This window comes from Delphinapterus leucas, chromosome 9, assembly GCF_059928025.1.
Source record: "Delphinapterus leucas isolate spDelLeu-1000000601 "Yukka" chromosome 9, BTC_Dleu_Yukka2, whole genome shotgun sequence".
NCBI lineage: Eukaryota > Metazoa > Chordata > Mammalia > Artiodactyla > Monodontidae > Delphinapterus > Delphinapterus leucas.
The window spans coordinates 89,663,337-89,677,848 of NC_143137.1; the positions used below are offsets into that span (position 1 = coordinate 89,663,337).

The 14,512-nt window shown below is 37.0% G+C and overlaps 1 protein-coding gene across 6 annotated transcripts in view; it reads right to left on the bottom strand.

Moving 5' to 3' along the window:
* Window positions 1-14,512, bottom strand: part of COG5 (component of oligomeric golgi complex 5) — a 284,068-nt gene that overhangs the window by 66,408 nt on the left and 203,148 nt on the right. For all 6 annotated transcript variants that reach the window (XR_004023181.2, XR_016394383.1, XM_030761468.2 and 3 more), the window contains exons 13-14: window positions 7,718-7,879; window positions 5,642-5,741 (exon numbers count right to left, since the gene is read on the bottom strand). Coding sequence is in view for 4 of the 6 variants with exons in the window: in XM_030761468.2 (XP_030617328.1) it covers window positions 5,642-5,741; window positions 7,718-7,879 (262 nt within the window). In the remaining 2 variants the exon portion in view is untranslated. The remainder of the gene's footprint in view (window positions 1-5,641; window positions 5,742-7,717; window positions 7,880-14,512) is intronic.

The following is a 14,512-nucleotide window of genomic DNA, read 5'->3' on the forward strand; positions in this document are numbered from 1 at the left end:
GACTTTAACACCTCACTTACACCAATGGACAGATCCATCAAAATGAAAATAAATAAGGAAACAGAAGCTTTAAATGACACAACAGACCAGGTAGATTTAATTGATATTTATAGGACATTCCATCCAAAAACAGCAGATTACACTTTCTTCTCAAGTGTGCACAGAACATTCTCCAGGATAGACCACATCTTGGGTCACAAATCAAGCCTCAGTAAATTTAAGAAAACTGAAATCATATCAAGCATCTTTTCTGACCACAACGCTATGAGATTAGAAATGAATTACAGGGGAAAAAACAAAAAAACCACAAACACATGGAGGCTAAACACTACGTTACTAAATAACCAAGAGATCACTGAAGAAATCAAAGAGGAAATCAAAAAATACCTAAAGACAAATGACAATGAAAACGTGACAATCTAAAACCTACGGGATACAGCAAAAGCAGTTCTAAGAGGGAAGTTTATAGCTATACAGGCCTACCTCAAAAAACAAGAAAAATCTCAAATAAATAATCTAACCTTACACCTAAAGGAACTAGAGAAAAAAGAACAAACAAAACACAAAGTTAGAAGAAGGAAAGAAATCATAAAGATCAGAGCAGAAATAACTGAAATAGAAACAAAGAAAACAATAGCAAAGATCAATAAAACTAAAAGCTGGTTCTTTGAGAAGATAAACAAAATTGATAAACCGTTAGCCAGGCTCATCAAGAAAAAGAGGGAGAGGACTCAAATCAATAAAATTGGAAATGAAAAAGGAGAGGTTACAACAGACACCGCAGAAATACAAAGCATCCTAAGAGACTACTAGAGGCAACTCTATGCCAATAAAATGGACAACCGGGAAGAAATGGAAAAATTCTTAGAAAGGTATAACCTTCTAAGACTGAACCAGGAAGAAACAGAAAATATGAGCAGACCAATCACAAGTAGTGAAGTTGAAACTGTGATTAAAAATCTTCCAACAAACAAAAGTCCAGGACCAGATGGCTTCACAGGTGAATCCTATCAAACATTTAGAGAGGAGCTAACACCCGTCTTTCTCAAACTCTTCCAAAAAATTGCAGAGGAAGGAACACTCCCAAACTCATTCTATGAGGCCACCACCACCCTGATACCAAAACCAGACAAAGATACTGCAAAAAAAGAAAATTACAGACCAATATCACTGATGAATATAGATGCAAAAATCCTCAACAAAATACTAGCAAACAGAATCCAACAACACATTAAAAGGATCATACACCATGATCAAGTGGATTTATCCCAGGGATGCAAGGATTCTTCAATACATGCAAATCAATCAGTGTGATATACCATATTAACAAATTGAAGAATAAAAACCATATGATCATCTCAATAGATGCAGAAAAGCTTTAGACAAAATTCAACACCCACTTATGATAAAAACTCTCCAGAAAGTGGGCAAAGAGGGAACCTACCTCAACATAATAAAGGCCATATACGACAAACCCACAGCAAACATCATTCTCAATGGTGAAAAACTGAAAGCATTTCCACTAAGATCAGGAACAAGACAAGGATGTCCACTCTCACAACTATTATTCAATACAGTTTTGGAAGTCCTAGCCTCAGCAATCAGACAAGAAAAAGAAATAAAAGGAATACAAATTGGAAAAGAAGAAGTAAAACTGTCACTGTTTGCAGATGACATGATACTATACATAGAGAATCCTAAAGATGCCACCCGAAAACTACTAGAGTTAATCAGTGAATCTGGTAAAGTTGCAGGATACAAAATTAATGCACAGAAATCCCTTGCATTCCTATACACTAATGATGAAAAATCTGAAAGAGAAATTAAGGAAACAGTCCCATTTACCACTGCAACAAGAAGAATAAAATACCTAGGAATAAACCTACCTAGGGAGACAAAAGACCTGTATGCAGAAAACTATAAGACACTGATGAAAGAAATCAAAGATGATACCAACAGATGGAGAGATATACCATGTTCTTGGATTGGTAGAATCAATATTGTGAAAATGACTATACTACCCAAAGCAATCTACAGATTCAATGCAATCCCTATCAAATTACCAATGGCATTTTTTTTATGGAAGCAGAACAAAAAATCTTAAAATTTGTATGGAGACACAAAGACCCCGAAGAGCCAAATTAGTCTTGAGGGAAAAGAATGGAGCTGGAGGAATCAGACTCCCTGACTTCAGACTACACTACAAAGCTACAGTAATCAAGAGAATATGATACTTGCACAAAAACAGAAACATAGATCAATGGAACAAGATAGAAAGCTCAGAGGTAATAAACCCATGCACCTATGGTCAACTAATCTATGACAAAGGAGGCAAGGATATACAACGGAGAAAAGACAGTCTCTTCAATAAGTGGTGCTGGGAAAACTGGACAGCTACATGTAAAAGAATGAAATTAGAACACTCCCTAACACCATACACAAAAATAAATTCAAAATGGATTAGAGACCTAAATGTACGACCAGACACTATAAAACTCTTAGAGGAAAACACAGGAAGAACACTCTTTGACATAAAGCACAGCAAGATCTTTTTTGATCCACCTCCTAGAGTAATGGAAATAAAAACAAAAATAAACAAATGGGACCTAATGAAACTTAAAAGCTTTTTTTTGCACAGCAAAGGAAACCATAAACAAGACGAAAAGACAACCCTCAGAATGGGTGAAAATATTTGCAAACGATTCAATGGACAAACAATTTATCTCCAAAATATATAAATATCTCATGCAGCTCAATATTAAAAAAACAAACAACCCAATCCAAAAATGGGCAGAAGACCTAAACAGACCTTTCTCCAAAGAAGACATACAGATGGCCAAGAAGCACATGAAAAGCTGCTCAACATCACTAATTATGAGAGAAATGCAAATCAAAACTACAAAGAGGTATCACCTCACACCAGTTAGAATAGGCATCATCAGAAAATCTACAAACAACAAATACTGGAGAGGGTGTGGAGAAAAGGGAACCCTCTTGCACTGTTGGTGGGCATGTAAACTGATACAGCCACTATGGAGAACAGTATGGAGGTTCCTTAAAAAACTGAAAATAGAATTACCATATGATCCAGCAATCCCACTACTAGGCATATACCCAGCGAAAACAATAATTCAAAAAGACTCATGCGGGCTTCCCTGGTGGTGCAGTGGTTGAGAGTCTGCCTGCCGATGCAGGGGACATGGGTTCGTGCCCCGGTCCGGGAAGATCCCACATGCTGTGGAGCGGCTAGGCCTGTGAGCCATGGCCGCTGAGCCTGCACGTCCAGAGCCTGTGCTCTGCAACGGGAGAGGCCACAACAGTGAGAGGCCTGCGTATCGAAAAAGAGAAAAAAAAAAAAGACTCATGCACCCCAATGTTCATTGCAGCAGTATTTACAACAGCCAGGTCATGGAAGTAAACTAAATGCCAATCAACAGAAGAATGGATAAAGAAGATGTGGTACATATATACAATGGAATATTACCCAGCCATAAAAAGGAACGAAATTGGGTCATTTGTTGAGACGTGAATGGATCTAGAGACTGTCATACAGAGTGAAACAAGTCAGAAAGAGAAAAACAAATATCGTATATTAACGCATATATGTGGAACCTAGAAAAATGGTACAGATGAACCGGTTTGCAGGGCAGAAATTGAGACACAGTTGTAGAGAACAAATGTATGGACACCAAAGGGGGAAAGTGGCTGAGGGGTGGTGGTGGTGGTGTGATGAATTGGGCAACTGGGATTGACATGTATACAGTGATGTGTGTAAAATGGATGACTAATAAGAACCTGCTGTGTAAAAAAAAAAAAAATGTGATCAAATGTATTCTATTGGAATGAATCAAACGTAGACCATGTTTGCTGTCTAAAAAAAAAAATTTTAAGTCCAGAACTTTCTGTTACCCTTTAGCATTGTAGGATGGTAGTCCTGAGTAATTTAGGGTCACAGACTATTTGACCAACAGCATCAATTCAATCCAATGTTTTTGATATATTTTAATTTTGTTAAAGCCTTTTGCCACCACTGCCTTAACTGAAGTCACATGTTACATTTCCCACTGCCCCTGCCTGACACAGAAGAGTGATATATTTTCCATACATATGCTGGCTCTTCTTTATAATGCTGTTTTCAGGTGGGACCATCTCATAAGGATATTTTTTTCCTGACACTTCCAGTAATTACACTGAACTCTACTGGATATAATACCGAATTTCATTTATAGCAATAAACCATGTTTTTAAAAGTAATAAGTATCATAATAAAGCTTCTATAAAAAAAAGTTTGAGAGAAAAATTAGTCATCTTATTATCTACAAAGAGCTTCCATGGTCTCTGTAGGGCCAGTTTTCAATAAACAAAGTTAAAAAAAAAAGATGCTTCTAAATTATTTGTCAAGACTGCAAGAATAATTGAGTAGAAAATAGCACCATATTAATATGCAAACACAATGGAGCCATCCATTGGAAGTGAAAGCAGGAAGTCTCATGAAATGATTGTTAGCACCAAGGATCATTTTATGCAAATTCCTTAAGTTCAATTTGTTACCAACCTACTCTAAAAATTATTCCAGAACCAACTAGAACTACCAGGATATAGGTAAAGCCAGATTACAACTGACCCTTGAACACATGGGTTTGAACTGGGAGGGTCCACTTACCTGCAGATATTTTTCAGTGGTAAATACTACAGTACTACATGATCCGCAGTTGGTTGAATCCACCGACACGGAAGGGATGACAAGGAGAAACTACGAATACGGAGAGCTGACTATCAATTATACATGGATTTTTGACTGCAGGGAGGGTAGGTACCCAACCCCCAAGTTGTTCAAGAGTCAACTGTACTTCATTTTACAATGTTTCAATTGGAGCAGTCAGGGAAGCCAAACAACAACAACAAAAAAACATGGTCAGCTATCCGTATAATGACAGTAGAGATACCACATTTTGGCACATTCTCTAAAATTAGTCCATCAATGACAGTTAAAGATGTACTAAAGCCCTACTCCTTGGATTTCAGTTAGCATACATATCTACTAGCTAAATATGCATGCTTAACTTTAAAACATTAATGTAGAGAATTAAAATTATGATTCAGGCATGCATCTATTATTTTAAATATATGCAAACAGCTGTTTCAAAAAGAGTAATTTTGGAGCTAAACGTCCACAGTCTAGGGCTCGAACCTTTAGAAAGTAAATCAACATTTTTCTTTTACAGTTTTAAGCACTTCACTTCCTCCAATCATTTTCTAATGGTTCAAGTCAATTTCACACTAAGTAACAGCACATGAATGATATCTGGGGTGAGGGGTCTCATGACAGGAAATTTGATCAATCTGAAATAATTACACTTAAAAATATACATAATTTAGCCCATAAAGTGGCACATGCATTTTTTAAAAAGTCTTATAAAACCTGCCTGCATTTTTTAAGTGTAGCAATGGTAGGAGGGCCAATTTTTAAGAGGTAACATTTTTTTCTGGTTTAAATTCATAAGAAAGTTTCAAAAATTCACTATAAAATTTTCCAGTAAATTAGTATTCAGTCAATTCAATATTTATAGTTAGTCAAGTACTGTATAATTAGTAATTTTAAACAAAATCATTAAAGTTTACAGAAGGGATTATCACTTACCAGCTGCTCTGATTTTACACCATACAACTGGATGGTCTTTGCCACGTTTTTTGACACAGCTAATGTGAGGTCTGCATCAACAGCAGCTACATTTAGTTCACTGGAGAAAACAAAAACAGACTTTAATTATTAGCAACACAGTTCATCAACAAAGTAAAGAGCAACATATAAACCTAATCCCAATAAACAATGTGGTGATTTTTTTTTTATAGATTTCACTGGTTGCCTCCAAGAACTGATTGATTGCACTGTTTCATTTTCACTCCTAAATTCACCATTAGGAAAAAGTGCTCTAAGACTGTCTGGTTAATGACCAGTTTCTCATTAATAAAAGCATGTCATGTGTGAGTTCAGGCTGTGATTAAGAGAGTAAATTGTGTGCATATTTTTCAAGTAGCACTCTTGTTAATACTGGTAAGTGCAATTAGAGACACTGCATGTCACAGACATCTGCAAGGAAATGACAGCTCTTGAATGGAAATGGTAACCTTGGAAGGACAAAGGCTAAAAATATAAATTACACGATACATAAAGATACTCAGTTTCTGTAGAAATTATGCCAATTCATGCTATTTTGATTAAATAGCTTTTTAAATATATCAAAAGCATAACAAGGATTTAACTTGATATTTTAAAAATTTGGATTCTTAAAGTATTTCTCTGTCATGCTTATTTTCAATTTAACATTGGATTAATTGGGACATTTGAGGTAATTGCAAAAAAAAAGTATTTACAAAGACCATGGAAAGTTAACTTCTTTAAAGTTAATTTTTAATTAAGAGTTAAAAATTGCATGAAAATGCATATACAAGTAGAAAAGCAAGAAAAGTAATTATTGTCTCTCAAGTAGCAGAATAAATCTTGGCACTTACCAGGTTGCCTTTATGAAGAAAGTGAAGGACTTTAAAACAACATTAGTGCTTACTATGTGTGACAAAAATGCCCTTTCATATACCAGTGAGACATAATTTTATTAAAGTTCACTTTCACATTCTATTAAACAATGGCATAAGTATGCTTCTTCAAGTCCCACCTTACAATTGATCACAGCATTGTCAAAATGCACCGGGGAATGGGTGCAGTCCATAAACAGGTAACATGTCCATAAACAGGTAAAGAGATCAAGTTCAATCCATGACCAGTTTTGTCACTACCATATGAAACAAATAACGGAGACATTAGGGTATAAACGTCTTCAGTCAGGACTTTGGAAAGTCAAGATAACTGTGGAAAGATTTAGGATCAAGATGCTGGGCAATTTCGATGCTGTATTTAGATAGATACGCATATTATACCTGTGGCTTTTTAATTGTTCTCTCACATGCCTCAGAATCACCATCTTCAAATTTGTAATCTAAAAGAATCTAGACTTTTATACCTTGGTTCTATATTGCCTAACTACTAATTTTACTCCTCAAAATGTTCACCTATAAATAAATGTATAGACCTACTGTTATGACAACTTGTTATTATGACAGGAACTGAGACAGTCTCAACTGCAGATTAACCTGGGGGGTCCGTAAAATGTCTAAAAGCAACAGTACAATACATTGTCCGCAACCATTCAGGTTGCACAACCTGCTAGGATATCTTCCCTTTTGAGAGTTTTAAAAGCTGTCACATTCACTTAGAAAGCTTAAAATAGCAAACACAAGTAGACTAATCAGGATTATAATCCTTGTACGCCATGAAGTACTTTCTGGATTTAAGATAAAAAAAAGTTGATGTCCATGCTTTAGCTTCTCAATTTGTAAAATTATTTTTATATTAACTTTCCTACGTAATATTAGAAATTTACTATGGCATAAAGAATTAGGTTGTTTTACTTTGTATCCTTGACAAGACACAGAATAATGATAATTGACTATTTTTAGACTGTATTTAAATGGTTTTATTAATTGGAATCTCAAGTGCTGATGCTTACTACATGTGCACTCACTCAATGCAAAACGCTTGATTTAATTTCCAGACTAATTCTTTGAATGATTTGAGATAAATTAAAGATGTACTGCCATTATACATCGCTAACAAATGTGGCAGGCATTTTACGGCATGCCACTATATGAAAATACATACCTTGCTATAGTTTTAATGATACCTTCAAGTTCATCGGCAGAAGGAGGATTACGACCACCAGGGGGAAAAACCAAGTTGATCGGATCAAAGAGTCGAGATAAGGATTTTGATAGATAAGCAGCCTCATAGGGTTGTAGTGAGTCTTTCAAAGCCTTTCCGGGACTGTGGGAACAAAGTTTATTAAAAATGAACTTAAATGATACAAAACTAAGTGCTAGTGTATCAGGTTGTAAATGCCTTTCTTAAAAACGTATCTCCTATATAAAATGTAACTCTATATGAAGAAAAGAAAAAATTTTGTTTAAAAATGTATAAATATATTTACATAATCAAATGCTTATTAAGAACTAAACATTTTAATTTATACATAATTCCTGGGCATAAATGTTATATAATATGCACTAGTACCTACTGTAGTAAGTTTGTCGCTTGAAACTAAGAGTAACACTGTAAAATCTTATTAATTCTAATGGGGCCATGCCTTCACTTAGCACGTTTCTATAGAGCATACAAGAGAGGCAAGTCTGCAGAGACCTGCTCCCACAAGCTCAACCCTTTTCACACACAACAGCTGCCCTCTCATAAGCTCAGTGCCTAAAAGGGAAGTATACAGGTGTAGGTTTTTATCAGCCTTCTGATGCCAAAACTGATACTAACAAGAATGAGGACAAAGTAAAAAGTGCTTGTGCAAGTCCCACAATCACCCAAATACTCCTAATTGTAGTTCTAAGTTAATTTGTTTTACAACATTCTTCACAAACTAAAATTTAGCCTACTAAACACTTCTTTCCTCCTCAGTCCTCCTATGTCTTCAGTTATTTCTGTTGATTTTCATTTACTTGTCCAACTACTGGATCTTATATTTTACCTCTGACAATTACTATCAAATACCTATAACCATATAATTAACTCTGTATCTTCTCACATCACCCCTGTTTATGATCCTTCTACTGGCCTTTCCATTATCTTAAACAAACAAACAAAAACAAATCCCCCTTAATCCTAAATGTTCATTTTGCAAACATCTGACCTACTCCTTCAGGTATAGGAAACTTGGCTTTCTCCTTTTCCACCTTTGCTGGTCAACTGACAAGACCTAGAGGTCAGAACGCTCTTGGCTCCTACATCACAATTCCATACTTATCTTAACACTTTCTCATTCAATAAGTATTTCACTCAACACATAGTTCCTGAGAATACTATGTGCCAGCCCTCACTGAGTGCTGGGAGGATAGAGATGAAATTCGCTTTACAGTCCAGTGAAGAAATGTGCAGGTAAAGTGTGAACTATGATAACTTCCATAACAGATGATGAGAGAAAGACCACAATGGGAACAGGGAAGAACTAGTGTCTAAATGTGTCTGAGGCAATCCTCTACTGAAGTCCACGCCAGCTATTTAAATGTCTTCCCTATTTTTGCTCTGGTCATTTACTGACCTTAAGAAGCCTCTTCTCTCTTCTGCAGAAATTTCAGCACTAAATTATAAGTACTAACATTCTTCTTCTCCAAGGATCCTTCCAGAAGGTCCTGCAGCTCTACTCCAACACCAAAGCTGCCAAGGCCCAGCTGGCTATCTGCCAGCAGCCACTCCTCAAGCAGCTCGCACGGGAGAAGCAGCTCTATGCCAACATGTTTGAGAGGCTGGCTGAAGAGGAGAGCAAGACCAAGGCTGCGGTCGTCGCAGGAGAGCAGCCTGCTGACACAGAGATGGAGGACAAGCGAACGACGACCCGGCAGGGGGCCGGCCGCAGGTGGGGGCAGAGCACAGCCTCCCTCAGCCCTGCCCCAGTGGCTGCCTGCCTCCCCTGCTCCCTACCTTACTCCACCCTGTTAGTTTTGGAAAACCTGAAGAATCTGGGGGGTGCGGAGGGGGGAAGGATCCTTGGTGATTACAATGTCAAAACAAACAACTTTTCTAAAACCTGTCCTGTACTAGAAGTCTACTTTCATTTTAGCTTTACTATGGAGCTTCCATGTTTGAGTCATCGTTTTGAACTGCTCTAACTGTGACGTCTCCAAGCTCGAAGACAACTTTCCACGCCCCCACTTGCCGCCATCTCCTTCCCGCCTACAAATTCTCTTAAATGTCTACAATTTGCCAGGTACTTCCTAGATGCGGGAAATGTAGCAATGAAGTCAGTTAAAAAAAACTCCCTGTCCCCTTAAAGAGACTTCTGAGAACACAATATTGTAAATCAACTCTACTGCAATAAAAACTAATAAAAAAAAAAGACTTCTGAGAAACACACAAAAAAAGAAATAAAATTTTTAAATGAGTTAACTACGGAATACAATGGAGAGTAAAAAATTCTAAGAGAAAAAGGAAGTAAGGAAGCCAGAGACCGTTTTTGTTTTTAATCCAATTTTACATAGGGTGAGGAAAGGGAAAGCTTCCTGAGAAGATGTGAGGGAAAAGAGGGAGCAAGTTATATAGATTTCCAGGGTAGGCGCTTTCTGTAGGAAGAGAACAAGCTCAAAGGCCCTGAGAAGAGACTTAGACCTGGCTGCATTTGACAAAAAGTTAGAGAAACAGAGCACTTAAGTGACAGGAGAACAGTACAAGATGAGGTCTAAGAGAAAACAGACAGAACAAATCATGCTGGGCTTTGTATATCAATAAAAGTGCTAGATTTTACTCAAAAGAACTTGCTCTTTGACCTTACAGTGATCAGTGCTACGAAACCCTACGCTCATCCTCCACCGTTTCAAGGTGCTCTCATTAGCATCTTGATTTTTCTAATTTACCTTCCTTTCAAAGCTCTTACGAAGAAAATCTCAGTTAGATGGTCTCTGTATCTGCTGCTAAGCGTTCCACGTATTGCAGAGAAAAAGTAAATTGTTTCTATTAAATGTTTATGCAAACCTCTTAATTTCAAGAGACCTGAAGCTCCAGGTATTAAAATTCTACTTCTGCAGCCCTTTACTCTCCACAGCTGACCATCTGCCTCAACTTTACACTAAGACCAAAACCAGTGGCAATGATCTTACTAGCTTATTTTTTCCTTTGTAACTTCACCTACCCTCAGCGATTTTCCTCTTATCCCAAAGAAAAAGTAGCTTTATTCCTTTGTTCATATCAAAACCTCTCAGAAGAATTACCTACCTCCTTCTTTCCCGTTCTCTCTTTTTTTAAAACTTCTTTATCAAGATTTAATTTACATTCAATTCAACCATTTAAAGTGTATAATTCAATGGCTTTCAGTATATTCAATATATATTCAGTATATTCATGGTGATGTGCAACCATCACCATGCTCAATCCCAGAACATTTTTATCACCTTCAAAAGAAACCTCATAGCCTTTAGCTTTAATCTTTTACCCCCCCCACCCCATCCCCAGCCCTAAGCAACCACTAACATGCTTTATATCTCTATAGATTTCCCTATTCTTAACTTTCATAGGAATAGGATCATACAGCATATGGGCTTTATATCTGGCTTTCTTCACTTAGCATTAATTTTTTCAAGGTTCAGTCATGTTGTAACATGTGTCAGTTCTTCATTCCTTCATTCATGTGTGGATATATCACATGTGGTTACCCATCTGTCTGCTGATGGACATTTTGGGTGTTTCTATCTTTTGGTGATTATGAATGCTGCTATAAACATTCATTACAAATTTGTGTGTGAACACATTAAAAATTTTTTTTTAATTTGCTTAATATGTTTTGTTTTTATTGTGATAACATATACATAACAGATGGGTGTTGTGCACAATAAGGAAGCACCCACCTATTGATCTCATCTGTCTGAGGCTTCTGCTAACTGGCAGCTGAGGGCAGGATGAGAAATGCTGCGGTTCTGCTCTTCTTAGGAAGAAAGCCCTCCAGTTAGGAGTGGTGGGGGAGGGAGCCCTTTGTTCTTGGCTGTCACAGTCCTGAGTGGAGCCTATGCCTTGATGAGCTGGGAAGAGGGAGGGAGGAACAACAGTCTTGGTTCTAATATCACAGGCTCTTATGGAATTCTTTCTACTGAATTTTCATAGACTTTCTTGAGTCGATGATTTTTCATTTGCTGTTTGCTTTTAAAACCATTTCCAGACACGTTAAATTGTTTGGTTTTTAATAGTTTTCACCAGATTCACTGTGGGGTGGGTCAGCGGAGTGGGGACGGCTGTCATCCCAGAAGTCAATCTCCTCCCATTCTGTCTTTCATCAATTCTAATAATGCTTTGTATCCACCATTCCACACCTAGGCCTTGAACAACCTTATTTTGCTATATCTAGAGGTCACTTCTCAGTCCTAAGCTTCTTCAGGTTTTCAACAGCATGTGACACAGTTAACCATTCCTCTTCTGACTGAAATGAACTCACTCTTTGGGGTTCCACATAAGTTTCAGTTTTCCTCCTATCTCACCATTTTTTTTCCTCTTAGTCTTGCAGGCTGCCACTCCTCTGCACAATCTATAAATTTTGGAGTGCATATTTTGGGCCAAAGTTCCCTTTTCTCTTTATATATATCTTCCCTATGGAATCTCCTCCAGTCCCATGATTTTTAAAGATCTGCATAGTGATGACTCTCAAATATGTATTTCTAGCCCTGATTCACATTCAACTACCTTTTCAACAACACAATTTGCATCTTTGATTCAACAGTTTCAAAAGAAAAACCTTAACACTACTCGATGGGGAATTCCCTGGCAGTACAGTGGTCAGGACTCCATGCTCTCAACGTGGAGGGCCTGGGTTCGATCCCTGGTCAGGGAACTAAAATCCCACAAGCCGTGTAGCATGGCCAAAAGACAAAAAAAAACCCACAAAGAAACAAAAAAGAAACAAAACAAAAACCCACTACTCGATGAAACAATGTCTTCCAATCATTAGGCTTCTCCCAACTTGTCCACACATATCCTTGATTCTTCTTTTCCTCTCAAATGTGATCTACCAGCAAGTTCTACTAGCTTGCCCTCTAAGCTATATCTCGAATCAATTCGACCAGTTCTCACCATCTCATCCACTCATCCTACTTCAAGCCATTATCATTTCTTGTCTGGATAAACAAAACAGCTTCTCTTTCCCTGTGGTGACACTCCCCCTCAGTTGTCCACAAAGAAGCCGGCATGCTAATTTTTAAATGTTTATCAGTTCATCTCATTCCTCTGTTTAAAAGCAAAGGTTTCCAGTGTTTTGAATAAACTCTAAACCCCATATCATGGTGAATAAAGCCCTACATGACCTTACGTTTCCCCTCCTCGCCGACCCAATTTTTTATCCCCCACTCTCCCTCATTCATTGTGTTCAGCTTTCTATTCCTCAACCTCCCCATCTTAATTTTCTCAGGCTCTAAATCTGCTCTTCTCTCTACCTGCAAAAATCTTACTCCGAATCTTCCACAGTTGATTTCTTCACATTATCTCGATCTTGGGTCAAATGTTACCTTTTCATAGAGGTCTTCTCTGACCACCCTATATAAAACACTGTCACATTATCTTGTTTTATTTTCTTCATAGTAAGAACAGCTTTCAAAAATTCAGCATAAATACTCAATGATGAAAAACGTTAACCTGGTTATTTGTGCCTTGATTCTATTCAGATTATTCTAAGGTCTCGTTCCATTCATTATCTCTTTTCTTCACTTTCTCTCTCCAATGGCTACTTCTATCTATAAAAACTCTCAGCTTTCCCTCTATCATTAAAAACAACAACAAAAAACTTTCCTTTGGCTCAGCTAGCATGGTCAAATTTATGTTTGTTTCTTGCCTCACTTCTCAAAAGAAAATATAAATCATATTGTCATTGTTTCCTTATTATATCGTCATTATTTTTTGGTTTCTTAGAAGAATACAGGTCATAAGTCTTCTTCCCCACCTCACTGAAGTCAGTCTCCAAAAGGTGAAGAGGATGTCCCAAAACACAGTGGTTTTTTTTCATTCTGATTTTTTTTTCTACATTGCATTTACTGCCTTTCCTCTATCCCCACGAGTAACATATGCTCATTTTAAGTAAAAGCAGAAAATACAGAATAAAAACTCTACCTCTTGGACATAAAACACTATTACCTTGTGCTATGTATATTTTCCAGAGCTTTTCAGTGCCAACATATGAATTTAAAAATAAAACTAAACCAGAAATACAATGATACTATGTATGCTATTTTGTATACTTAAAAAAACCTTAATACATTACAAGATTTTTCAAGATCAACAGATAACTTTTCAGTCTTCTTGTCCCCTCTTTCCATTAGTCCTCACCTAATCTCCATGTTTAGCATCAAAGAGTAACTGAAGAGAACAACAGCGTCTCCTTCTATCATACCAGCCTACCCTTACGCCACTTGTTTTCCCAGTCAAAACTTCTACGTCCTGTATTTTACCAGTCAGAACTTCTTACTACAGTGGATACAATTCAGCTATAAGTATTCAGAATAAAAATTTTTTAAGATAAACATTAAAATAGCACTCATAAATCTAACCTTTTTCTTACAAGGTCAGTGATCAGAATCTACTGTTACTTGAGTCAGTCTCATCACAATAAATGATTCTAGTGTTTAAAGATGGTGTGCAAGCCAATCAATTGATTTGGTGCTCAAAGAGAAATCTGAAAACAATACTCTTTTTCAATTTAGGAGGAAAGCTGGCTGGTTTAAGCTTATTGAGGTGGTATTATTTTTCTGATGTGGCTTATAAATATGACTTCATGAATAATCTAAGAGATTTTCAGGTTTAATTTTGACTGTACTTAGGTTTTTCCCACCAGATGGAGAATCTATCCCAGCATAAGATTTATTTCCGCTATAGTTCCTGAACACACCATTTCCTTTTATATCACATTTATGCCAGTGGTCCATCAATGAT